Raw genomic sequence first — 26664 nt, 5'->3', positions numbered from 1 at the left:
GAACCCATCTATCCCAGTTTCAGTTTCATCAAGTTGAATCTGCAGAACAGCAGAACTCTGAAATAGAAAGCAGAGGAGCAAAGGCTAGGGTTTAGAAGTGATGTTCTTATTTATCTTTAAGAGATGGCAGGAGCTCTTCCTATTCATTAATGAAAGGAATAGACTTTACAAATTAGAGCAATGGTCCCCATTGAACAAATTGCGAGGAATAACACAAACCACACACCATGTAGAAACGACCACCTTGTGTAGAAGTGAAGCACAATAGTAATAATCTTAACAGTTGAATGTCTTCATAAGTTCATAATCAAAACATATAAATATAAACAGGAACTCAGTACAAACATTTCATGTTTAGTAAAAACATGTAGCAACATTTATAATCATATAAATTATAAACAGGAACTCAGTACAAACATGCCATGTTTAATGATTTACACTAGTTTGCAGGTCATCCCATCAACCAAGGGAACAATTTAGATCCATGGCCGCCTACGTTCCTACTTGTGCACAGCCAACTATGACACTCAAAACCAAGTTTATAGTATTGTAAGTCTTCAACACATGGCACATGAAAAGATTTGTTGATGTAGGTTGTGAAGAGAAACCAAAAGGCATCAAGCTTTGCTTTGTCAATATAGTACCTTCAAGTCCGGCAAACATCATGCTTTGCTTTGTCAATATAGTACCTTCAAGTATGGCAAGCATCATGCTTTGCTTTGTCGATATAGTACCTTCAAGTCTGGCCTTTCTAGCTCAAAATGTGCTTAAAGTTTGAAACACATCATGGAATTAAGGTCAGATGGCAGCCTGTTACTACCCCAGGTACCCCATCAGTTGGGCCTCGTCGGTCTTCTCGGCCCAGAGAGCCAAGCGTGCGTGTGTCGGGCCCGGAGTGGAGCCGGCCCGTGTAAGCAGCGTGTGTGCGTGCGTTGTCTGTTGCTTGAGTACAAGTAGACGGCGACGAGGGGATTCAACTTGTCAAACAAGAAGATGAACACTGGGATGAATGGATGAACCTGTCCTCCGAACTCCTCCTCCATTCTCCCTCCGATCCCTTCCTCTCCCAGATCCGTGAGGGTTGCTAACATTCTGGTATCAGATTCCCTCGTTCCTCGGCATCCCGCTGTTCTGCTCGCCTGCTTCCGCTCGCCCGAATCGACCTAGTCCGCGCCACCGTGCTTCGTTCCGATCTCGGCATCCAAGCCTCGCCTACCGACTCCCAATCGGCGGCGACCCCGCATATCGCCGGTTAGCTCTTCCTGCGCCGGCGACCACCCGAATTCGCGCCGCTTAGGATAGTAGATCGGGTTCGAGCACTGGATTCCCTACCGGCCCACGAGCACTTCACTCGCCTTCAGCGTCGCCAGGGCGCCATGGATCCTGCTGTCAAGATCATCCTCGACGAGATGCAGCAGCGGTTCTCCGACGAGCTCCGCAAGGGCTTCTCCGAGCACGACGAGAAGTGGGACCGTCGGTTCCTCGACCTCGAGCACTCTCAGGGCACCCGGCTTGACCGTTTGGAGGACGCGGCTCAGGTGTTCGATGAATGGCGTCCCCGCATCGAGGCCACCGTCGACGACGTGAAGCTCGAGCTCGGCAAGATCACCCACTTCTGGGACCGCTCCCTCCGCGAGCGCGTGGTCCAGGAGCCTCCCATCTTCCCATCTCCGCAGTCGGCGACGGAGCGCCCATCTGCTCCTCATGGCGCCGACGGCCCCGTGGGGCACCGCGTTGCTCCGACTACACGGGATGATGGGTTCGGGTCGGTACTGATCCATACCCACATCCCGGCCAAGGGTGCGTGCTCTCGATCTACCCCTCCTCCCACCTCATCTGGTTTTCCCCGCGATAATCCCTCACTCGGTAAACTTCCCAAGTTGCATTTCCACCGCTTTGATGGCGATAATCCCAAACTTTGGATCTCTAGATGTGAGGACTACTTCGAGATGTACTTGGTAGATCCCAATTTCTGGGTCCGATTGGCGCTAAACCAATTGGATGGTCCTGCGACACGTTGGTCCCAATTAGTGTCCAAGCGTCTGAAACAATCGGGTTGGTCTGAGTTCTGTTCTCTGCTCCTAGAGCGCTTTGGTCGTGATCAACAAGAGTCCTTGATCCGCCAACTTTACCACATCAAACAAACCACTACCATTGCCGATTACGTGGATAGTTTCTCTGAATTGGTCGATCAACTCATAGCATATGAACACACTACTGATCCCATGTACTACACAATTCGCTTCATAGATGGTTTACGCCCTGATATCCGCGCTACTGTACTTGTTCAGCGTCCTTCTACACTAGATACTGCTTGTTCCCTTGCCCTGTTACAGGAAGAGGTGGCTTCCCCTGCACGGCCGCGCGATCCTTGTCGTCCTGAGGCCGGATTTCAGTGGAAACCGCCACCTCCTCGGACGCCTCTACCTCTCCCGGCTCCGCCCCGCATCGACAAGCAGCCGTCGTCAGCTCTCGCTGCGCCGGAGGCTGGCAGTCCAATCGTCTCGGACAAGCCAGCAGCTGACAAATTCGCAGCGCTTAAGGCATACCGCCGCGCCCGCGGCCTCTGCGATCGGTGTGCTGAGCGTTGGCGGCCCGGCCACAAGTGTGCCCCGTCCGTTCAGCTCCACGTGGTGCAGGAACTCATCGACTTGCTCCAGGTATCAAATCTTGACACTGACCTCTCCCCGCCACATGCAGAGGCTGTTTCAGATCATGGGGGTTCTCTGGCCGAGGGGCAGTTGTTCGTTGCTTTATCTGCAGAAGCTTTGGCCGGTTCTGATGGTCCCCGCACAATGCGTTTTGAGGGCACTATTCTGGATATTCCTTTGCTGATTTTAGTGGATTCGGGCAGTTCACATTCCTTTCTCAGTTCTGCTGTCGCGGCTCAGTTGCCGGGGGTTCAAAAGTTATCTGATGCAATTTCAGTACAAGTGGCCAACGGCAATGTTATGCTCTGCGCTACTCATTTGCCTGCTGCTGTTTGGAAGATTCAGAATTACCACTTTTCTTCAGAACTGCGGATTCTCCCGCTCCAGCACTTCGATTTGATTTTGGGGATGGATTGGCTAGAATCTTTTAGCCCGATGAAGGTACATTGGAAATTGAAATGGTTATCTATTCCATATCAGAATTCTACCATCCTGCTGCAGGGCATTCTCCACCAGGTTCCTCCTCTCACATTGGTGCAGATCTTCACCGTATCAGTGGCTGATCAGTTGGCAAACATGTCCTCTTCCATTCAGCTTGAGGTATTCGAGGTTCTGTCTGAATTTGCTTCTGTGTTTGCTCCAGTTGATGGCCTTCCTCCCCAGCGAGCTTGTGATCATGCTATTCCTTTGGTTGCGGGCGCCAAGCCGGTTTATACACGCCCCTATCGTTATCCTCCGGCTCTCAAGGATGAAATCGAGCGTCAGGTGCAAGATATGCTGGACAAAGGACTCATCCAACCGAGCAGCAGTTCGTTTTCCTCTCCACTCTTGTTGGTTAAGAAGAAGGATGGTTCCTGGCGCCCTTGTGTTGACTACCGGCACCTTAACACCCTGACCATCCGTGGCAAGTTTCCTATACCCATTTTTGATGAACTGGTGGACGAACTTGCTGGCGCTTCCTGGTTTTCCACACTCGACCTTAACTCCGGTTTCCATCAGATTCGAATGAAGGCCGGTGAAGAGTTCAAGACGGCCTTTCAGACACACTTTGGCCATTTCGAGTTCAGGGTCATGTCATTCGGTTTATGTGGAGCTCCTGCATCCTTCCAAGGGGCTATGAACTGTACCCTCAAGCCATTGCTTCGTAAATGTGTCTTGGTTTTCTTCGATGATATTCTAGTTTACAGTCACTCATTTGACCAACATCTGGTCCATCTCAGGGAGGTCCTTCAGCTGCTCTCTCAGGATCATTGGTGTGTCAAGTTATCTAAGTGCTCTTTTGCCCAGCGTCAGATATCCTACCTGGGCCATATTATCAGCGCAGAGGGTATTTCCACAGATTCTAGGAAGGTGCAGGACATGGTTTCCTGGCCCCCTCCAACCAATGTCAAGGACCTTCGCAGCTTTCTGGGCCTGGCCGGTTACTACCGGAAGTTCGTTCGCCATTTTGCTGTTATTGCTCGTCCCCTCACGGACTTACTCAAGAAACATGTGTTGTATGTTTGGACCCCTGCTCACCAAGCAGCTTTTGATGCTCTGAAAGCCGCCTTGAGTTCAGCTCTGGTCTTGGCCGCGCCAGATTTCAATAAACCCTTTGCCCTGGAGACTGATGCTTGTGGCAACGGAGTGGGTGCAGTTCTGTTACAAGATGGCCACCCCATTGCTTACATTAGCAAACCTCTCGGCCCCAAGTCTGCTGGCCTCTCCACCTACGAAAAGGAATACCTGGCAATTTTACTCGCGGTGGAGCAGTGGCGATCCTTCCCGCAACACGCAGAGTTCACCATCTATACCGACCAGCGCAGGTTGACTCATCTGTCTGATCAGCGACTGAACACTCCGTGGCAGCAGCGGGTTTTCACTAAACTACTGGGCCTCCAATACAAGATTGTGTACAAGCGGGGCTCTGATAATCGTGCAGCCGACGCCCTGTCCCGACGGCCACATGTTTCTGCCCAGGTCTACCTAGCCGCTTCCTCTGCTATTCCTTCGTGGACTTCTGCAATTGTTCAAGGTTATGACCTGGATTCAGCGTCACAAACCTTACTGTCCAAGCTGACAGTGGATCCGGTATCCGTTCCCCATTTTTCTCTACAAGATGGTCTCCTCCGCTATAAAAAGAGAATTTGGCTGGGCAATAACAAGGAGTTACAGCTTCAGATCATGTCTGCCTTGCACGCCTCACCAGCTGGCGGCCATTCCGGGTTCCCCGTGACTTATCGAAGAATCAAACAGCTATTTGCATGGCCTGCAATGAAGTCTGCGGTCAAGTCATTTGTGGCTCAGTGCTCCATCTGCCAACAGGCAAAACCCGATCGTGCTAAGTACCCGGGCCTTCTCCAACCCTTACCAGTCCCTTCTCAGGCATGGCAAATCATATCACTCGATTTCATCGAAGGGCTCCCCAAGTCTCAGGGCCACTCTTGTGTCCTTGTCGTCGTCGACAAGTTCACAAAGTATAGCCACTTCATCACTCTTTCTCATCCCTTTACAGCTGCCAGCATTGCTAGAATCTTTTTTGATCACATATACAAGCTGCACGGCCTGCCTGAGTCTATTGTCTCTGATCACGATCGGGTCTTCACCAGCGCTTTTTGGCAAGAGCTTTTCAGGTTGACCCGGGTCTCTCTGCGCATGAGCACAAGTTACCACCCCCAGACCGACGGCCAGACCGAACGGGTCAACCAATGTCTTGAGACCTTCCTTCGTTGTTTTGTTCACTCTTGCCCATCCAAGTGGTGCGATTGGCTCAGCTCTGCAGAATTTTGGTACAATACCTCTGCTCACTCCGCCATTGGTTGTTCTCCTTTCGAGGCCCTATATGGATACACTCCCTGGAGCTTGGGTTTGACGATTCCTGGTCAGCCCACATCACCAGATGTTGCAGATTGGGTTCAGCATCGGCAGTTCATGAACCGTCTCATCCAGCAACACTTGTTCCGCGCGCAGAACCGCATGAAGATGCAGACGGATAAGAAAAGGTCTGAACGTTCTTTTGCCGTGGGTGATTCTGTGTACCTCAAGCTACAGCCGTACGTGCAGTCCTCGTTGGCCCCTCGTGCTAACCAGAAGCTGGCCTTCAAGTACTTTGGCCCTTTCTCCATCATCGGTAAAGTTGGTCCTGTGGCCTATCGTTTACTGCTTCCCCAGTCAGCGGCTATCCACGACGTGTTCCACGTTTCCCAGCTCAAGAAGGCGCTCTCTGCCGACACCCAGGTTTCTCCTTCTCTACCTGACCCAGATGTTGTTTTACAGTTCCCTGAACAGATACTCTCCAAGCATCTCCTCACCAAGGGCGTTCACCAAGTTCAGCAAGCCTTGATCAAATGGTCTGGGTGGCCTCCATCGCTGGCTACATGGGAGGACTTGGAAGCTCTGCGCCAGCGCTTCCCAGCAGCACCCGCTTGGGGACAAGCGGTTCCTCATCAGGGGGGGATGTTACTACCCCAGGTACCCCATCAGTTGGGCCTCGTCGGTCTTCTCGGCCCAGAGAGCCAAGCGTGCGTGTGTCGGGCCCGGAGTGGAGCCGGCCCGTGTAAGCGGCGTGTGTGCGTGCGTTGTCTGTTGCTTGAGTACAAGTAGACGGCGACGAGGGGATTCAACTTGTCAAACAAGAAGATGAACACTGGGATGAATGGATGAACCTCTCCTCCGAACTCCTCCTCCATTCTCCCTCCGATCCCTTCCTCTCCCAGATCCGTGAGGGTTGCTAACACAGCCATACCCACAGAAAGATAAATTCTCATCTGGTAAATCAATGGCACCCAAGCATTTTGAAGATGAAATTGTGGCAACTAACCATAATCAGCTTCAAAGTACGTTTTTGGGGAGGGGGAGCGGATGCGAAACGGAGACGATGATGAGTCGAAGCAAAGGTGCCGGAAAGGCGTTTGGGCCTTGGGTCGCGGGGTACATGGGCGTTGGGCGATGTGTATTGTGTTGCTTTGCCGACGCGTACATGGGCCTGGTGGACGGGGAGAGCCAGGGTGGCCCATGCTCTTTCTTCTCGGTTGGCCCAGTGGAAGCCTAGCCCAACACGAATGGAGCTAGTCCGTTGGTCTCCGTGCCTCCGACGACATCCTCTCTTTGGTAAATGTTTTTTTTTCGTTTATCATTTCATTGATCGGGATAATTCTTTTGTTTGTTTACTTTTTCCGCTATGATGCACACAAAGATGGCATTTTTTTTTCTGGCGGAAACCACATGGCTGTCGTTGATGAAATGGTAAGCAACGGTCTGCATGAAAATGTGGACTTAGCCCATTAGAAAAAAAAATTCCTTCTTTTTTCGAGTGGGAGAAGACTCAGAACAGATGATGGGCCCAGTTTGTACGCGCAGGCCCAACTATCCTTTGGGCCTCACAAGGCTCGCGTTCCTCCTGTTTCTCTCTGCCGAGAGAGAGAGAGAGAGAGAGAGAGAGAGAGAGAGGTGGGGAGTACGTGTCCCACCGTTGAGCCATGAGAATCCCCGACCCGAGCACGGGCGCCACCGTTACTGCGCAATCTGAACGCAACCGCCTCTTCAATCCTTGTTGAATTGCTCGGTCGCTCGCTCGTGCCATGATCTACGAGAGATCGTGAAGGGAGTGAAGGCGGGCGGGGCCGAATCCGCCGATGAGGGGAGGAGGAGGAGCAGCGACGGCGAGACTGGCGGTGGCCGCGAGGGCCTTCTCCTCCGCCGGCGGCGGCGTGGCCATGGTGCAGGGCGCGTCCCGGGGGATCGGCCTCGAGTTCGTGAGTCCTCCGCCTGCTCCTATCCACATCCCTCCCCATTTCGCCCCCTCCGGTTCCCCCGTACCTGCGATTTCGCTTCACCCGCTGCCGTGTGGATCTGGGGGGCAGGTGCGGCAGCTGCTGCGGAGGCGCGACCAGGGCCGCGTCGTCGCCACGTGCCGCGCGCCGGGCTCCGCCGCCGAGCTCCAGAAGCTCAAGGAGGAGCACGCGCCGGGGCGCCTCACCGTGCTGCCGCTCGACGTCACCGACGAGACCACCATAGAGGTAAGGTACACGCGCAGCCGCCTCCACCATAGCTAATGCATACATCGGTGGTGGTCATCAGTGCTGCAGTCTGGGGAAATTTTTGTCCGATCCAGAGAGAGATTCAGACGAAATGCTCCCGAGCAAACTGTTCTGTTTGTCAACAACCCGAACACTGACGACTGAGTCCCCGCTTAGTTCTACTGTTCACGGTGTCTAATGTGCAATGTTCGGTTCTTCCATCGCAGGCCGCCGCGTCCTCGATCCAAGAGACCCACGGTTCTCTTGACCTGCTGATCAACTCCACCGGCATCCTTTCCATCCCAAACGTGATACAACCAGGTGGATTCTCTACCTCAATCACATCTGAGCCCAATGTTCAGAAGTCAGCTAGCACCGATTCCCTAGTAACTTATCTGAAACCAGGTTCCTTCTGTTTCCTGTCACAGAGACTACACTGAGCAAAGTTCAGAAGTCATCCCTGCTGCTGGCCTATGAGGTGAATGCAGTCGGCCCGATCTTAGTGATCAAGGTGAAGCTCATTGCTTCATTTCAATTTTCGTTTCTTGTTACGGTTGCATCGACATTCTGCTTGTCAGTCATTTTGGCTCCAATAACGCTGGGGTCTGAATTGATCCTCTGTTGGTCAGCACATGTGGCCATTACTGAAGGTTGGAGGTCGCTCCGAGACCGGGAGAGGATTCTCATTGGTTGCAAACATAAGCGCTAGAGTGAGTTCGATAGGAGATAATGGTCTGGGAGGCTGGCATTCATACAGAGCTTCTAAAACGGCGCTGAACCAGTGTAAGTGAACACCAAAAGTGGTTCCATCCTGTTCTCTGTTAGTTTCTCGCTATCCTGCTATGCACAGTACACTAATCTTGTCATCATGGTGCTATATTAGTAATCTCCATTCATCCAATGTTCTGTGTATTATTTCATCATGAATAATCCAGTGATTGTGCAGCTATAGAAGTTTGTTTGTCTTGATTTGATTCGTGAAGTTATTTGCTCGTGTCATGCAGTGACGAAGACAGTGTCAGTAGAATTTGGCAGGAAGGACAACATTGCCTGCATCCTGCTGCATCCAGGAACCGTGGATACAGACCTCTCACGGCCATTCCAGAGAAACGTCCCCAAGGATAAGCTCTTCACGAGAGAATTCTCCGTGCAGAAGCTCCTCTCCATCATTGACAGCGTCAAGAAAAGCGACAACGGCAAGTTCTTCGCATGGGATGGCCAAGAAATCCCTTGGTGACTCGTGATCGCTGTTTCAGCCAGCAGTATACAGGTCAACAATGAGAACAATTTTTCTTTTTTGCAAAGTGTTGTCCTGTTATCGACCATTCCACGTAATCGCTCCGGATTTTCCACAAGCGCATGCCACCACATTCAGAAGTGAGCTGCTGTAGAACAGGAAGAACCACCTGCCATGGCGATAGGTTTTTCATTCACTTTCCGGCTCCATAGAAAAAGATGTGAATGTCTGCTGATTAGTGATGACGCAAATTTTATTCAATTTTATTTGAGTCCTTTAATTTTGGGAATTTTTCTCATTCATGATGATCCATCAATCTGCTCTTGACATGTGAAGGCGTCGAGAGAAGTCAATAGTATTATTTAGATATTACCCACCTAATGCGCGTTTGACCCAAAAGGAACTGGAGAAGAGAGAACACGTTGGTTAGAGGCTTGGAGCCACCAATGAAGACTGGTCATACTGTGCGCAGCCTTCTCTGCAGCCGGTGCAATCATGGTTAGGATAACATTTTGATAAATAATTACTCTGTTAACATTTTGTTCATCTTTGTATGTTCATAAGGATATGTTTTTTAATTCAAATCTAATGGCACCAGCTCTGTAAACTATGTATTTGTAAAGTAACTGTTTGTCAATGACTTGCATTAGCGATCAGCCTTGTAAGTTTAAATCGAGAGAGTGTGAATTGTGCCTGTGATAATTGGACTAGAACGCGTGTTCGGTTTTAAAAAGTTTTTGTTTTCTTCCAAGCTGTGAAAATACTGTTGTTGTATCTCTCTTCTTTGACTTCCTGCCGTGTCAGCAACATTCGTCTGACTGGATGATTGTCCAGCGTAGACCTGCTACCTCTCCTGGTAGTGATTGTACGGAACCAATCACAACAATCTGGTCTTCCAGACTTCCAGTTGCTAGATGAGCAAGAAGAAATTGCCTCCAGGAGCAGAACATGCGCCTCCTCGTCGTTCTCCTCTTGATTTCCGGTACAGCATTCCCCGTCGCCGCCGGTAGCGATGGCAGCGGCGGGTGCGACCGCCGGTGCGGTGGCACCGTCGTCCCCTACCCTTTCGGCTTCTCCGGCGACTGCCCCGTCGTCCTGGCCTGCGACGCCTCCACCTCCACGGCCCTCCTCCCGCGTACCACCACCGCGGCGGCGCCGTACCCCATCACCTCGTTCCGCCGGCCCCCCTTCTCCACCTTCCTGGTCTCCATGGCGCCCTCATGCAACCGCAGCGTCGGCGAGGCCAGGGCGTCGCTCACCGGCGCCGGCTACGGCGTCTCCAACCGCACCGGGCTCTTCCTCGGCGGCGGCTGCCGCACGCCGGGGGGCTCCAACTGCTCCGTGTCCCCTAGCCTCGCGGCGTCGCTGCTCCGCATGGCGGGGTGCGCCGGCAACGACACCTCCTGGGCGTGCGTGTCCGACCTGCCGTCGTACAGCTCCCCGCCGGCGAGGGGCCAGGGCTGGTTCCTCAACTGGGAGCACGCGGATGCTGCCGGGTGCAGGGACGCGCTGACGGCGACGGTGTATGGGGAGCCGACGGTGGGGTCCCCGTCCCTGGCTTTCGCCGTGGTGGAGATGAACTGGCCGGTGGGTCGACGGGACGTGCGCGGACGCCGCCGTTGGCGCCGGCGCCGGCCGGTGCGCGGCGAACGCGGGGTGCGACGACGTGCAGGCGCCGAGCGGAGCGGAGGTTCCCACGCCCGTGGCAAGCTGTCGGCGGCGGCGATCGCCGGCATCGTCGTTTCTGCCGCTTCCTTTGCGTTCGCGCTCGCGATTTGTTTCTGCCTCCGGCGGCGGAAACGGATGAAGACGAAGAAGCAACCACAGGTAGGAGTTGCGAGGCTTTTCCGCGGCAAACCAGTGGAAGACGACCTCGAGCTAGGGGAGGAGGTGGCCGGGCCCCAGCGATTCTCCTACGACGAGCTCGCCGCAGCCACCGGGAACTTCTCCGATGACCGGAGGCTCGGGAGAGGAGGCTTCGGGTCCGTGTACAGCGGGGTCCTGGCCGACGGGAACCGCGAGGTGGCCGTGAAGAGGGTGTCGGAGACCTCGCAGCAGGGCTGGAAGGAGTTCGCCTCAGAGGTGAGGATCATCAGCCGGCTCCGGCACCGCAACCTCGTGCAGCTCATCGGCTGGTGCCACGGCGGCGGCGGCGGAGACGTGCTCCTCCTCGTCTACGAGCTGATGCGCAACGGCAGCCTCGATGCGCACCTCCACGACCACCCGGAACGCGACCTGCCGTGGCCGGCCAGGTACGGCGCCGCGCTCGGCGTCGGCGTCGCGCTGCTGTACCTGCACGAGGACGCGGAGCGGCGCGTGGTGCACCGCGACGTGAAGCCGAGCAACGTGATGCTGGACGCGTCGTTCGCCGCCAAGCTCGGCGACTTCGGGCTCGCGCGGCTTGTCACAACCCAAGGAAAAAAAAAAGAAGAAAAAGAAAATAAAAATCCCGCCGGGCCCCACTCGTCAGCCTCTCCCTCTCCCTCTCCTCTGTTTCACTCGGCCGCGCGCCGCACGCGTCGCCCGCCGCCGGGAAACCTCGCGCCACGTGCCGTTCATCCTCGACAGCCGTGCCGTGCGCGTCCTCCACTTGCCTTATCCTCCCACGACGACATCGCGCCCTCATCCTTCTCTTCTCCCCGCAAACCCTAGCCCGAATCCCCTTTGACGCCGCCCGCCCGAGCTCTGCCGGCCACCGTGATTCGTCGCCTCCGGTGAGCCGTGGCTCAATTCCTCGGGGTGGGAGCTTCTTCTACCTCTTCTCGCTCGATTCCACCCCTAACCCTGCCCCATCCGCCTCCCTGCAGGGCCGCCGCCGCTCTTCTCCGCCCGCCGCCGCCCCTGCCCGTCGCACCGCCCCCTCGCCGCCGCTCCTTGCCTGCGCCACCGCCGGTGAGGCTTGCCGCCTCCTCCTTATCCCCGTGCGCGCCGCCCCTGGCTCGCTCCGGCCTCGCTCCGCCGCGCCGTCGTCCGCCGGCGCCGCTGCGTGTGCGCGCGCGCGCGTGGGCGCGCCCAGGCGCGGGGTCAAGGCAGCCCTTGGCCTTGACCCGGCCTGGTGGTGCCGCTCGGCCCCCTGGGCCCACCTGTCGGTGGCCGGGGTGGCTACCCTCGGGTAGACCTAGCAATTTCGCTAGGGTTTCTTAGGTTCCATTTAAGCAGCAATCTTGTAAAATCCTTAGAAATTCTTGTATAGCTCCAAAAATTGTGAAACTTGTTTTGTTAGATTCCTCTAGCTGAGATATAATTAGGAAAAATATTTCTTTGGATGTTACTTTGTTGTAGATTTATTTATAGTTTTATCTTGCAAAAGTGAGTTTATTGCTTAGTTATTTGTGTACTGCTTGAAAAATGTCAAACCAAATTTTGTTAGACTCCTTGTGAGGTGTAGTTTTCAGTGGTGCAACTTGTTCACATGATTCCTTGCTGTTGGTTAGGGTTTTATTTCGATTTCGTGCTTGCTGTCCAAAATATGGTTTATTGTGGAACTTTTTGTAGGAAAGTGATAAAATGGCAAAACTAGTTTTGTTAGCCTTGTGTTGCTGCCTAGTTTCAAATATAATTTTTTTAGATTTGTTTAGTTTAGTTTACATGTCTTTCCTGATTTATCTTGTTTTGATTAGCTGAAAATTGTTCTATTTATGGTTATTTATAGGAAAATGCTTTTGCTGCAAAACCAATTTTCATGAGTCCTTTGCATAGTCCTCTGCATGTTTATTTTATTTCATGATTTTTGTTTGTTGTTTAGTTCATTTCTTAATTCTTACATCGCATTCATGCATTTTAGTGACCGGACCGTCGGAGAGCGCACCCGGGGAACCCGTCGAGTCCGTTGAGCCGGAGCCTGGAGTCCCGTTCGTGGTCGAGCCGGAAGTTAACCCAGGCAAGCAGCTAAGCATATTCCTTGCACCTATTTAATCGGATTTAGTTTAGCTATCTCACCGGATAATATTGGGTTATGTATATTAGGTATGTATTGCATGCTTGTACCTACTTTGATGCATTATCTTTCCTTGAAGTGTTCAACCATGTCCTTGCCACACATTAGTCAGTTCCTCACTTAAATTTGACTAGATGCTTAGTCCTGCTTAGAATACTAAATTGCTTGCTAGAAAGGTTTGGTTTGGAGTATCACACTTACTCGATTATCCTTGATCGCACTTGAGCATCTGGGGCAAGTGGAGTGCAGTATCGAGATTCGAGCGGAATGGTAGGGCCTAGAGAATGAAGTCACATGGGCATAGTCCGCTTGGATCGATTAAGGACCGAGTGGACGACGTCGGTTTTGAGCACCTTTCCGTGCTACCACATATCCAATATAATGGAACGGATAAGCCAATTACCTTCTTTGACTTGATCATTGATGTGCAGTCCTAGATACGTGGCTACGGGCTATGCAGAGAGGCTTAGTGGGTCCCCAGGTGGACCTATATGTAGAAAAGTTTAGAGCTGTCCCTGGTGGAACTAAGTCTCTACTCGTATTCTAGGTGTGAGGTTCAATGATCGAGCCATGTTGGGAACGGTTGACGTGAGTACCATCTTATCCAACTTTAGCGGGTTGGGTGAGTCGCATGGTCCTTGCGTCGTGTGGGTAAAGTAGTACACCCTTGCAAGGTTATAATCAATTCGAATTGCCGCGCTCTCGGTTATGAGCACGCTCTTTAACCCATGAACTCCTCATAGAATATCGTTTATGCTGAGAATGGTTCGTGTTACAGCTATGAACAGTTATAGTTTTTATTACTCTCTTAATCAACTAAAATTGTTTGGGGTTGGGCAAGACTAATTAATTCTGATAGGTGATAGTGTAGAGAGCTAATGCTTATGCAATAATTACTTAACCTTAAAGCTTTTACTTGAGCCATTGCATGATCCTTGCTTATTTAATCGCGTAAGTCTTGCGGAGTACCTTTTGTACTCAGGGTGCTTTCTAAACCTAGTTGCAGGTGAGCCGGAAGTGGTGTTCGGCCACTTCTACCCCGCTGATCCGAACGCGGGGGAAGAGTAGGTCGTGGTGGTTGTAATGATGTCCTTGAGCAAGGCGTCATTACTTTAGAAAGTCTTATCGTATCTGAGCTTCGGGAGAGCATGTATTTTCAATAAGCTCTAAGTCGCTGGTTGATATGACTCGCGTGAGCCCAAGGCTTGTAAAGTGAAACTTGAAACCCATCTATATTGAACTTGTAATATTAAGTTTCGAACTCTGATTTTATATAACTGCTCTTTGTGGATTGTTGGCTATGTATTCGATTGTATACGGTATGTGCATATGCTGATTTTGGGCGTATGTTGGAGCACATACCGGGACTACCGGATTTGGTATTATTTTGAACGAATGACGTGTCGGTTATTCGTGTCTCTAGATGTGGGATAACACGTGGCACGCTCTACGGCAAGCACGTGTTAACTCTCATCTGGGTGATAATGACCGGCGGTTCGTTTAAAATAGTATCAAATTGGGCGGTTCTCACACGGCTCGTCGACGACGGCCGCCGGTCGCGCACGACGGGCCTCGCCGGCACGTGGGGGTACATGGACCCGGAGAGCGTGCTCGCCGGGCGGGCGAGCGTCGAGTCCGACGTGTACAGCTTCGGCGTCCTCCTCCTCGAGGTCGCCTGCGGCCGGCGGCCGGCCGTGCCCGTGCGGGAGGAGGACGAGGACGAGGACTTCGTCCACCTGACGCGGTGGGTCTGGCGCGCGCACGGCGCCGGGAGCATCCTCGACGCGGCCGACGCGCGGCTCGCCGGCGAGTTCGACGGCCGGGAGATGGAGCGCGCGCTGCTCGTCGGGCTCTGGTGCGCGCACCCGGACCGCGCCCTGCGCCCCACCATCAGGCAGGCCGTCAGCGTGCTCCGGTTCGAGGCGCCGCCGCCGAGCCTGCCCGCGAAGATGCCGGTGGCGACGTACGGGGCGCCGGGCAATGAACCTGCCACCTCGACGTCGTCTGCGATGTCCGCGACAGTGAGCAGCGGCATTGGGCATTCCAGCACCACGCCGTCATCGGCTGAGTCCAGTCTAATGAAATGGCAGGCGAACAATACATCAATATGATAGTTTGTGTTCATGTCATTGCTATTTCTACTGTTCATAGCACAGCTACTGAAACTGCTACAGTTTCCCGTACATGTGCACAGTTTTTTTTTTTTGAGAAGGTGCATGTGTACAGCTGAACACATAGTCAAAGAATCAGCCATTTCATGGCCCAGTGTTTTTCTTTTGTTTTCACCAGACCATAGTCCACATCATCCTGAGATAAGATTCCTGCTTCCTGCCATGATGCCAATGTTAAGCATCGACTGAAATTTGCGTCAGCTGTTGGCTTGGAATGGCCATGTGATCCCATGGTGATCAAAAGATGTTTCAATCAATGCAGAGCAGTGTATTTGCAGGTTGCAGATGACACAATTTGCCTCTCTTACAATTTGCCTCACTTTTATGAGAGGGCCGATCCTAGAGACCACGAGTTAAACCACATAAATCAAAGACAATGTTTGTTAAAATCTAGATAGTCCAACTTTTATTCAAATTTAGCAAAGGAGATCAGTAAATTAACCATATCTTCAAAATTTATGATGAAAGTGCTCGAATAAAGGCCTTGTTTGATTTAGGGTAGCACACCCAGCGCTACAAGGGCTTTGCATGCATGGAGTATTAAACGAAATTTATTTGCAAAACTTTTTCACAGATGGTGCAATTTTGTGCGATGAATTTAATGAACCTAATTAATCCATAATTGGCTACAGTAATGCTATAATAATTATCCTCTAATCATACAGTCAAAGACTTCATTAAGTTCGCCTCTGATTAATGATCAAAATTGAATACAGTACCACCTGCTATAGAACAACAGGGCCAAAGTATCCGTGCAAACAACACACCAGCGCACTTAATACCTCGTGGAAAGAATTTCGGCAGTTGCCAATGATAGAAAATAATCTTCTCCTATTTGCCGTTGAAAATTTTGAACTTACTTATTTGCCGTTACTTCTCACTTAAAACCTTACATGTTGATTTTTTTTAACTGCGCTAAGGGACCATTTTTTTTCTTGATGACAAACAGGGTACTCTCTCTTGTAGCAACACAGGGAATTCTATATTTTTGGTACCTTCTTATAGGGGTGAGTGTACTCACAGGTATGTGAGCTTTTATATTTGTACTATGTTTCTAGAAACTAAAAAGTATATATAAATTTTGATTTATATTTTTCTTAAAGATAAAAAAATAACCTAGGTAAAAAGAGGAAAATTGTTCTATTCATAAAAAATGAACAAATATTCAGCACCCAGGTTCGCAAATCTGCCCCCGGCCGGAGTCGCGCCGTTGATTGACACCGCCACGTCAGCATCAAACCCACCCATCTGCTGATCTGCCATCCCCTTCGTCCCCCCTCCCCCACCCACCACTCCACCCACTGCCCTTCCGGAACCTTCTAGAACCCTTGTCCAGAACCCTACCCCCATGGCGGCGTCCCTCCTCTCCCGCGCCGCCGCCGCCGCCGTGGCGCTCCGCGGCGCGGCGCGGCCCCACCACCTCCTCCTGCGGTCCGCCCTCCCCAAGGAAACCCTCTTTCCCCTGCTACTACTGCTACTCAGCACCGCCACGCTCCCCGCGGTCGTGAATCCAGCCGCTCTACCGCCGTCTCGATCCTCTCCGGTCTGACGTGGTCCCTTGTTTCCGCGCGTGCAGGGTCGGGTCGGATGGGCGGCGCGCGCGGCGCAGGGCGCCGGCGGGTACGGGTGCGGGGCGCCGCCGCTGGCCGCGGGCGCGTTCGGGGTTGCCGCGCGGTGCAACGCCACGTCGTCGTCCGCGGTGTCGGAGGCCGCCGGCGTGCACGCGTTGCCGCGGACCGAGCCCGTGGTGTCGCCCGAGTGGCTGCACGCCAACCTCAAAGACCCCGACGTCAAGGTGAGTTGCTCCCAGCCTCAGTTATGGAGTACCGCGATCTGCAATTATCCTGTGAATTAGTGTTAGGTGCACCACTTGTAACTTGCAATTCAGTGAATGAAGCTTAGAACTTCTGGATTAGTAGCTATTGATTGGTTTGATAGTGATGTTATTGCCTTATTGGGTATATGAAGATACTTATTTGGCTGACTTATAGTCTATGGCAGTTGTGTCATCTGATGAGCGGAGTTGTCTAGGCTATGAAAACAGGCACATTAATTCTTGGATAAGTGCTTATACTGTAGTTCAAACTGGAAAGCAGGGCCTTTCACTCACTATTTGGTCTTCACAATCAATGCTGCTCAAAATATTATTGAAAGTTGCTTCTAAGGGAAAATTTTCAGGCATGTTTGACATTGTAGGATGAACCAAGCAGAGTTATTGGTTATTCGCAAAGATTCAGCTATAACAATGGGGTTTACTTACAAGATACACTTTGTTCTGTAAATTTGTCTCTCTTCCAATGGTTCACTATCTGAACCTCATGCTTCTGTCTAGGTACTTGATGCCTCTTGGTATATGCCTGCAGAACAAAGGAATCCGCTACAAGAGTACCAGGTAATGATTCAGTTTGTTTTTGCAGTTCTAAAATTCCAGAACTCTTGCTGCCACTAGCTGACCTCTGTAGAGGCGAAAAGGGTTACTGCCATTATGGGAAATGCTAGGCCCATGGTTTTGAATATATTCTCATGCTTCTATCTTCAATCTTGTTTCCAGGTGGCTCATACTCCCGGTGCCTTGTTTTTTGATGTTGATGGAATATCTGACAGAACATCTAGTGTAAGTTCAGCTCTGTTGCTTGTACATTTATTGTTAATTACTACAAAATCATACAAACTCCACGTAAGTACATACCGTTGTTTATTTGCACTATTTTCATTGTTGATTCTCTTCTAGTTCTGCATGGACATTCCTTAGTCCTTTCTGTAATTGGTCGAAAATACTAGACTAAGCAGAGTTTTATAAGAACCCGACTGAATGGATTTGTCAGTACGGGGTGGCAATCCCATTTTTGTGAATAGATAAAACATTGCTGTTCACATTATTCCATGGGCATACATAGTACTTGTTGAGGTGACGCCTGCAGTTCCACTCTCTTACATATTAGACGCAAGCATGCAGTAAGCTAGCCAACATCTGAAAGTGAAAGTTGAAAAGAAGCAAATCAAAACTGGGAAATCCAGATCTGAACACACAAAGGTAGGCGGTAACTTATTTCCTTAGGTTTGCAATCTGGCTACCACATTTTGAGTTGCCCCATAGCTAATCATTCAAAGTGTTACCTAGTTGCTATAGATAGTGGGGGCACTAGCAGTCACGTTTCCTTTCCCATTCTTCTGGTCTATGTATTTAGTTTCTTTTGACAACTTTGATGAGACCATGCTCTCTAGAGGCACATATTCCATTTCTTGTATCATCTTAGCTGTGCTTGTAGTATGGAAGCTTGCTTACTAATTCCTCTGAACTCATCTTTTTCTTTGTCGAGGTGGTCATAATTATGTCGGTGTTATTATAAGAGTATAACTTTCTAAACATGGCATTCCTACTTAAGACTTGCTTTCTTTCCGTTGGTTGTTTATAATAACAATATAATTTAATCGATTAGTTGCTTTTTTGGTAAGCATCTACTGATCTACATTTCAATGGTTTCTTTTTCTTTTTGTCCAGTTACCGCACATGCTGCCATCTGAAAAGGCATTTTCGGCTGCTGTATCCGCTCTTGGCATCTATAACAAAGATGGGATAGTAGTTTATGATGGAAAGGGACTGTTCAGTGCTGCTCGTGTTTGGTGGTAAGCTTCTTTTCGTCACAAAAATATGTAAAAATTGTGATGGTTGTAGACCAAATGAGCAGTGGTCGAAACGAGATGCAAATCTTATTTTGTTCATTCAATATTGCTAAGTTCTTGCCATGATCTTTGTTTAGATCTGGTAGTTTTGATATTTAATACAGTTGTGCTATGCTCGCTACTTTGACAACAGGATGTTCCGCGTATTTGGACATGATAAAGTTTGGGTGCTAGATGGAGGTTTACCTCAATGGCGTGCTTCTGGGTATGATGTTGAATCAAGCGCCTCCAGTGATGCCATCTTAAAGGCCAGTGCTGCTGGTGAAGCAATTGAGAAAGTTTACCAGGGTCAATCGGTAATTTATTTTATTTTTCTTCTGTTTCTTTTGGCAGTAATTCGATTGTAAGTTGCAACCACGCAGCAAGAGTCTTGTTACTTCTCTTGAGCTATGGAGTCTTAATTCATTACATATATCATATATGATTAGCAGTTCTTCCCATATGTCTGTTTAATACCAATTTTCAGTTATACATAACCTCCATATATTTCTCCAGGTTGGTCCATTCACATTTGAAGCAAAGCTGCAGCCCCATCTTATTTGGAGTCTTGATCAGGTCAGTGTTGAAAGGGTCCCAAACCTGCCTATTGTTTTTCTTTGCGACTCCCTAAACTCTTTCTGCACATTCCATAGTAACTAATATATGATTTTCTCAGGTGAAAGAGAACATCAAAACCCAAACACATCAACTTATAGATGCTCGATCAAAACCTAGGTATCTTACTTGTATTCTAATTCAGTAAAGTCATAACTCATAAGCATATCATATCTGTTAGATAATTACCCATGCTCATGCTTGCCTTTCAATGCTAGTAGTAGGAGGAGCCCTGGCTCCTATTTTGGTCATGCCTGCCTATGTTCTTGGACGGCAGATGACTGTAGCATATTGGCAGCTGCAACTTGCAGCATGGCTAGAGGTAGAAGTAGTGGTAGTAGCAGTAGGTGATGGCTGGGCACTATAGTGCCCTACTCTGTACTATACACCTTTGACTTGTTTGCACAATATAGTGGAGAGCAGCTGCAGCTCATGGTTTCTAAGCAGCAACACTTCCGTGTCTTCCCTCTGCTTCTCTTTCTCTCACCAATTCATTCTCTACCTCTCGTGTGTGTGTGTGTGTGAGTGTGAGTTCAGGGAGGTTAATAAGTGGTATTCAGAGCTTGAGTTCTTGAGCCTGGTGGCCATGGCCTCCCTTGATTGTGAGCGTGGGCGCGGGCGTTCCCCGGGGCGACGTCGTGGCGAGATGACGTACGTTGTGAAGAAGACGGTGCGGGACGTCGGCAGCGCGCAGTACCCCATGCTCACCCGCACGAACTACGCCGAGTGGGTGGTGTTGATGAAGGTGATGCTCAAGGCGAGGCGCCTGTGGGCGGCGGTGACCGTGGGTACCGCTGATGAAGACGACGACCCGTCGGCCATGGAGGCCATCCTGAAGTCGGTGCCGACGGAGTACGTCATCGCGCTCGGCGCCAAGGACTCTGCAAAGGAGGCGTGGGAGAGCCTGGAGACGATGCGGCTGGGCGGCGACTGCGTGCGCAAGGCGAAGGCGCAGCAGCTCAGGCGGGAGTACGAGGCCATCGCGTTCCGTGACAGCGAGGCCATCGAGGACTTCGCGTTGCGGCTCATCCCTGGTGAGCCAGCTTGCGTAGGTCGGCGTCGTCATCGACAAGGAGGAGACGGTGGCGAAGTACTTGCGCATCATGCCGCCCCGGTTCGCGCAGATCGCGCTCTCGATTGAGATGATGCTCGACATGAGCACGCTCTCGATCGAGGACATCACCGGGCGGATCAAGGCGGTCGAGGACTGCGTGGAGGTGCCCGCCCGCACGACTGCCGGCGGCCAGCTGCTGCTCATAGAGAAGTGGGCGACGCGTGTGCGCGAGAAGAAGCAGGGGGAGGGGTCCTCTGCTCCGCGCGGCGGCGGAAGGGGCGGTGCGCGTGGCAGGCGGCGTGGCAAGCCGCGGCGGAAGGCGGAGGGCGCCGACAAGGACGGCGGCGACCGCACCGCTGACAAGGATTGGTGTCGCAACTGCGGCAAGATCGGACACTGGGCCCGCGATTGGAAGGAGCCGCGGCGCCAGGAGCGTGCGCATCTGGCGCACGATGATGAGGAGCCTGCGCTGCTCATGGTGCAGGTCTGCGCCATCAACACTGAGGCAAAGGACCTCGGCGTGCGCGTCGTGCTCGACGAGCTGCGCGCGCAGGTCAACCTCGGGCGGGATGACGGAGAAACAGAGGAGCTGTGGTACCTCGACACCGGCGCAAGCAACCACATGACCGGAAACCGCTAGGCCTTCTCCGAGCTCGACACCAGCGTCATCGGCACGGAGAAGTTCGGCAACAACTCCGGCGTCGACATTCGGGGCCGCGGCACGATCGTGTTCCAGTGCAAGGCCGGCGAGCGCAAGGCGCTGACGGATGTGTACTACATCCCCAAGCTCCGGAGCAACATTGTCAGCCTTGGCCAGCTAGACGAGCGCGGCTGCCAAGTGCTGATCAACGGCGGCGTGCTCCGGATCAGGGACCGCGAGCGCAAACTGCTTGCCAAGGTCGAGCGCGGTCACACTGGCCCTACGTATTGCTCGCCCAGTGTGTCTGGCGACACGCTGCGACGACGCGGCGTGGCGCTGGCACGCACGCTTTGGCCATTTGAGCTTCGATGCTCTGGCCAGGATGACACGGCAAGGAATGGTGCGAGGGCTGCCGCAGATCGAGCACGCCGGCGAGCTCTGCGACAGCTGCCTTGCCGGCAAGCAGAGGTGGCTGCCGTTCCCCAAGAAGGTGAGCTTCCGCGCCGGGGATGTCCTCGAGCTCGTCCACGGCGACCTCTGCGGGCCAATTGCTTTATGTGGCTGCACCTTCTGTCGAGCAAGGACGAGGCGCCGGCGGCGATCAAGCAATTCCAGGCGCTGGTGGAGACGGAGACGGGGAAGAAGCTGCGCGTTCTGCGGACGGATCGCGGCGGCGAGTTCACCTCGGTCGAGTTCGGCCTCTATTGCGCGGGACATGGCGTGGGGCACCACCTCACAGCGTTGTACTCGCCGCAGCAGAACGGCGTCGTTGAGAGGAGAAACCAGACGGTGGTCGGCATGGCCAGGAGCATGATGAAGGCCAAGAAGATGTCGGCGGCGTTCTGGGGCGAGGCGGTGAGCACGGCGGTGTTCATCCTGAACCGCGCGCCCACCAAGAGCCTAAACGGGACTACACCGTTTGAGGCGTGGCACGGGAGGAAACCAGACATCTCTTTCCTAAGGACGTTCGGGTGCATCGGGCACGTGAAGAAGACGAAGCCCAATCTCTCCAAATTGGAGGACAGGAGCACACCCATGGTGTTCCTGGAATATGAGCGCGGCAGCAAGGCCTACCGACTCTATGATCCGCAAGCACGGGCGTGGTGGTGTCGCGTGATGTCATCTTCGACGAGGCGGCGAGCTGGGATTGGGAGTAGTAGTCCGGTGATGGGGAAGCAGTGCGCGGTGCCTGGAGCGACTTCATCATCGAGCACATGGAGTACCAGGACTTGGAGGACGGTGACGGGGAAGCAGCGGCGAGCCCAGGTGGCAGCTCCCCTGTTTCAGGTGCGGCGGCGAGCCCAGGCGGCGGCTCCCCTATTCCAGGATCCCTTGTTTCGGAAACAGGGGAAGTCGCGCCAGCTCCGCATTCGCCTGCAGGGCAGGCATCGCAGGCCACACCTCCGGCACCGACACCGAGCTCAGCCGCGCCGATCCACTTCGTCACGCCTCAATCGAGCACCTCCACGTCGACGCTGAGTACTCCGGCGAGCCACTCCGGTTCCGCGCAGTGGAAGATCTCGTCGGCGACAGAAGTCCGCCCGGGCAGGCGGCCCGAGTGCTGGACGATCTCGAGCTGCACCTGGGCAGTGTAGAGGAGCCGTCAAGCTTCGCCGCAGCAGAGCAGGAGGGATGCTGGCGGGCGGCGATGGCGGCGGTGGAGGAGAACCACACGTGGGAGCTGGTGGATCCCGCCGGTCGGTTGCCGGCCGATCGGGCTCAAGTGGGTGTTCAAGGTGAAGCGAAACGAGCATGGCGAGGTGGTGCGGCACAAGGCCCGTCTTGTCGCCAAGGGATTCGTGCAGCGCGAGGGCATCGACTTCGAGAAAGTCTTTGCGCCGGTGGCGCGCATGGAGTCTGTGCGCTTGCTATGGGCGCTGGTGGCGGCAAGGGGCTGGAAGCTCCATCATTTGGACGTGAAGTCGGTGTTCCTCAACGGGGAACTCGCCGAGGAAGTGTACGTGCAGCAGCCGCCGGGGTTCGTCATCGCCAGCGAGGTGCACAGGGTGCTCCGCTTGCGCAAGACCCTGTATGGGCTGCGTCAAGCGCCACGCGCGTGGAACATCAAGCTCGACGCCAGCCTCACGTCGCTCGGCTACACCAAGTGCGCCACCGAGCATGCCCTCTACACGCGCCGGTCGAAGGTAGGACTGGTGATCGTCGGCATGTACGTCGACGACCTCATCGTCACCGGTGCTGAGTAGCGGGACATCGACGCGTTCAAGGAGAAGATGAAGTCGATGTTCCGCATGTTAGACCTCGGTCTGCTCACCTACTACCTCGGCATTGAGATGGGGCAGACCGGGAACGCCATCACGCTCCGCCAAAGCGCCTGTGCGAGAAAGCTGCTGGAGCAGAGCGGGATGAGCGAGTGCAGGGCGTGCCAGACGCCCATGGAGGAGAAGATCAAGCTGTCAAAGGACAGCATTGCCCCCTTGGTGGACGCCACGAGCTACCGGAGCATCGTCGGCGGACTACGCTACCTCACGCATACGCGGCTAGACATTGGGTTCGCCGTGGGATACGTGAGTCATTTCATGGCGGAGCCGCGAGAGGATCACCTCGCCGCGGTCAAGCATCTGCTCCGCTATGTGGCCGGGACGTGTGGATACGGGCTCGTCTACCCAAGGCGGAACACAGGAGTGCTGGAGTTGATCGGTTTCAGCGATAGCGACATGGCGGGCGACGTCGATGGACGGCGGAGCACCACAGGCGTGCTCTTCTTCCTTGGGGCGTGCCCGATCTCCTGGCAATCAATGAAGCAGAAGGTCGTCGCGCTGAGCACTTGTGAGGCAGAGTACATTGCAGCGGTGACGGCATGCTGCCAAGGAGTTTGGCTTGGGCGGCTGCTGGCAGAGCTTACCGGAGAAGAAGCTCGGGCACCTGCCCTGATGGTGGACAATCAGTCCGCCATTGCTTTAGCGAAGAACCCTGTCCACCACGACCGGAGCAAGCACATCGACACCAAGTATCACCTCATCCGTGACTGCGTCGATGGTGGACAGATCAAGCTCGAGCATGTCGAGACTGCTCGACAGCTCGGGGACATCCTCACCAAGCCATTTGGGCGCGTTCGACTCACAGAGTTGAGGACGAAGATTGGAGTTGAGGAGATCAAGCAAGAGCAATGCAATTAGGGGAAGAATTGTTAGATAATTACCCATGCTCATGCTTGCCTTTCAATGCTAGTAGTAGGAGCCCTGGCTCCTATTTTGGTCATGCCTGCCTATGTTCTTGGACGGCAGATGACTGTAGCATAGTGGCAGCTGCAACTTGCTGCATGGCTAGAGGTAGAAGTAGTGGTAGCAGTAGTAGGTGATGGCTGGGCACTATAGTGCCATACTCTGTACTATACACCTTTGACTTGTTTGCACAATACAGTGGAGAGCAGCTGCAGCTCATGGTTTCTAAGCAGCAACACTTCCGTGTCTTCCCTCTGCTTCTCTTCCTCTCACCAATTCATTCTCTACCTCTCGTGTGTGTGTGTGTGAGTGTGTGAGTTCAGGGAGGTTAACAATATCATATTTATGCAGTATATAAACCCTTTGCATTTTTACCAATAAAGCTCCACTTGGTATTGCTGGTGGGTTTTAAGGCACTTACATCTGCTAGTTCTGGTTACTTCTTGGAAGCATCTCCTCCCTCCCTCTCCCTCTTCCTCTTCCTGTAATGATCTAGTTCCACAGTGTGCAGTGGTGGCATTCAGGAAAATGATTCGCATAATCAGAGTGAGGATAATATCCATAGCACTAATTTTTGCTGAGAACTCAGTTTTGCTTTTGTATTTTGATACTCAAGTGTCTTTTAACCAGTACAGTATATGAACTCTAATACATTAATGTTATAGATTTGTTTTGGTAATTAAAATTTGACTTGCATTTTCAGGTTGACTAATTTGAAACTTCAATTTCAGGTTTGATGGTGCAGTTCCAGAGCCGCGCAAGGGGATTAGAAGTGGTCATGTGCCTGGGAGCAAATGTGTTCCTTTCCCTCAGGTGGAAATTCTCCACTTTTCCATACCTTGATACTTTGATGTTCGGCATATGATACTTTGACTTCTTGCTCATTCTAACATCATATTCTTCTTCATCCATCCTTCCATTTTAATGAGGTGTAAATGTGTGTGCTTACTAGATACACTAGTGGTCAGCTCAGATATACTAGATTTGGTTGATGAGATAATTACAGCATGTTGACATAGTGTAGGAGATCATGATATTGTTGGTAGATACACTTGTAGTTGTAGTATTGGAGGCTATTATTCACACTTGTAAGTATTGGAGGCTATTATTCACTACGAGAACTTGCTAACCATATTAGGATGGAGAGTTGGATAATTGATTGCACGTCTTTGTAGCTTGGCTATATGCACTGTAGCACTGGAACTTGGATTGGTGTTTCAACTGAAAGTCCATGTATCTTCATCCTTTTTATGTCCATGCAGAGTATCGCCAAAGATGTTTTTCTATCTCTGGAAATATTGTCTATATTATTGCTTACTTTTACTTCTTCAGGTGCTTGACAGCTCACAAAAGCTATTGCCCCCAGATGAACTCCGGAAACGATTTGAGCAAGAAGGTAAATATTTTATCCATATAGGTTGCAAGTACTTTGTTCCTGCTGATACAGCTCCAGTAGCCAGGCTGTATTACATTTTATTGTATGCTTCGTCCCTATTCTGGAAATATTTTATTTTATGTATGTTTAGGAGTCATTTTTTTTGACACACCCCACTAAGCTAATCTGGCTGCTAGCATCAACCAAGATGTTATATGAGAGTATGAGACTTTAGCTACTTGTATGAAACTTCACTGGCACTGTGCAGTAACAGCTGATCGCTGCCACACTGTTCCACATAATTAACATTATTATTAAAACTTGGGGCAATTGCCTTCATGTATGTTTATGACCCAAAATAGTTCATATTTGCTAGATTTAAGTATGGCTGTATTTCTATTGGATTCGCTGAAAGAGTGACATCCACTGTGTCTGCATAACATTTTGTTCTATACTGGTATTAGTTGAAGTTGGATCTTGTTTTTATGCCACCTAATGTAGAACTGCAATAGCCTGTTTTAACAGAAAATTCCACCATAGATAGATATTTATAATTACTCTGTTTTGATTCACTGTCAGGAATATCACTTGATCAACCCCTTGCGACCTCTTGCGGCACTGGCGTGACAGCATGTGTATTAGCCTTGGTAAGATTACCTTGGACTTGATCTCTTGATATTTACCTTCGAAATGGTAAATTGTGCCCCTATAACCTCTACTCTCATTTTAGGGCCTCCATCGCCTTGGTAAAACTGATGTTGCTGTATATGATGGATCTTGGACCGAATGGGGAGCCCATCCTGACACTCCAGTTGCGACCGCCGCGTAGTCCCATATCCTGCTCATGGAGGCTCTTGATTGTACTTCCCTTGTGCCCTTGATCCCATGGCTAGAGGCGAAGGAAACTGAAGGTCGGATGTGTGCAAGGTTAGGGAAGCGAAGCCTTTTGGTCATCATTGTAAATGCTTAAACAGAAAAATGTCATATACACATACACGGGTGAATTATGAGGTCACAATTTCCCTTGCCGAGCCCCCCTTTTCTTGGTGGAACAATAATAATGAAACGGCAAAAAAAAGAAGAAAAACTGCTATTAAATTTAGTATCACATGCAGCCCCATCTCAATGGACGCCATGTGTCC

The 26664-nt window shown here is 51.7% G+C and overlaps 2 protein-coding genes and 1 pseudogene across 3 annotated transcripts; all 3 read left to right on the top strand.

Moving 5' to 3' along the window:
* The first annotated feature begins 7060 nt into the window (after window positions 1-7060).
* Window positions 7061-9557, top strand: LOC120700092 (C-factor-like). The gene is made up of 6 exons (XM_039984269.1): window positions 7061-7384; window positions 7493-7648; window positions 7876-7969; window positions 8077-8159; window positions 8278-8431; window positions 8653-9557. The coding sequence occupies exons 1-6, from the start codon at window positions 7265-7267 to the stop codon at window positions 8883-8885; spliced, it is 840 nt and encodes a 279-aa protein (XP_039840203.1). The 5' UTR covers window positions 7061-7264; the 3' UTR covers window positions 8886-9557.
* A 129-nt stretch (window positions 9558-9686) lies between these two features.
* On the top strand, window positions 9687-15107 carry LOC120700093 (annotated as a pseudogene).
* A 1169-nt stretch (window positions 15108-16276) lies between these two features.
* On the top strand, window positions 16277-26627 carry LOC120700091 (thiosulfate/3-mercaptopyruvate sulfurtransferase 2-like). Of its 2 annotated transcripts, none has more exons than XM_039984268.1 (12): window positions 16277-16440; window positions 16570-16788; window positions 17326-17385; window positions 17545-17607; window positions 18496-18620; window positions 18811-18973; window positions 19173-19232; window positions 19333-19391; window positions 24879-24960; window positions 25480-25543; window positions 26102-26169; window positions 26253-26627. In XM_039984268.1, the coding sequence occupies exons 1-12, from the start codon at window positions 16342-16344 to the stop codon at window positions 26349-26351; spliced, it is 1161 nt and encodes a 386-aa protein (XP_039840202.1). In that variant the 5' UTR covers window positions 16277-16341; the 3' UTR covers window positions 26352-26627. The 2 variants fall into 2 exon arrangements, with proteins under 2 accessions (XP_039840202.1, XP_039840201.1); XM_039984267.1 differs by having other exon boundaries at window positions 16277-16494.
* The last annotated feature ends 37 nt before the right edge of the window (window positions 26628-26664 follow it).

Source organism: Panicum virgatum, chromosome 3K (genome assembly GCF_016808335.1).
Source record: "Panicum virgatum strain AP13 chromosome 3K, P.virgatum_v5, whole genome shotgun sequence".
In the NCBI taxonomy this organism is placed as follows: Eukaryota; Viridiplantae; Streptophyta; class Magnoliopsida; order Poales; family Poaceae; genus Panicum; species Panicum virgatum.
This window is presented reverse-complemented; position numbering and strand designations above follow the sequence as displayed.

What these genes read in the sequence shown, in the direction of transcription:
- LOC120700092 (XM_039984269.1), top strand. Translation starts at nt 7,265, where the DNA reads ATGAGGGGAGGAGGAGGAGCAGCGACGGCGAGACTGGCGGTGGCCGCG. An exon ending in GGGGGATCGGCCTCGAGTTC is followed by an intron (nt 7,385 to 7,492) that starts GTGAGTCCTCCG and finishes TCTGGGGGGCAG; the next exon opens with GTGCGGCAGCTGCTGCGGAG. An exon ending in CCCAAACGTGATACAACCAG is followed by an intron (nt 7,970 to 8,076) that starts GTGGATTCTCTA and finishes TTCCTGTCACAG; the next exon opens with AGACTACACTGAGCAAAGTT.
- LOC120700091 (XM_039984267.1), top strand. Translation starts at nt 16,342, where the DNA reads ATGGCGGCGTCCCTCCTCTCCCGCGCCGCCGCCGCCGCCGTGGCGCTC. An exon ending in TTATTTGGAGTCTTGATCAG is followed by an intron (nt 19,233 to 19,332) that starts GTCAGTGTTGAA and finishes TGATTTTCTCAG; the next exon opens with GTGAAAGAGAACATCAAAAC. An exon ending in GATGCTCGATCAAAACCTAG is followed by an intron (nt 19,392 to 24,878) that starts GTATCTTACTTG and finishes CTTCAATTTCAG; the next exon opens with GTTTGATGGTGCAGTTCCAG.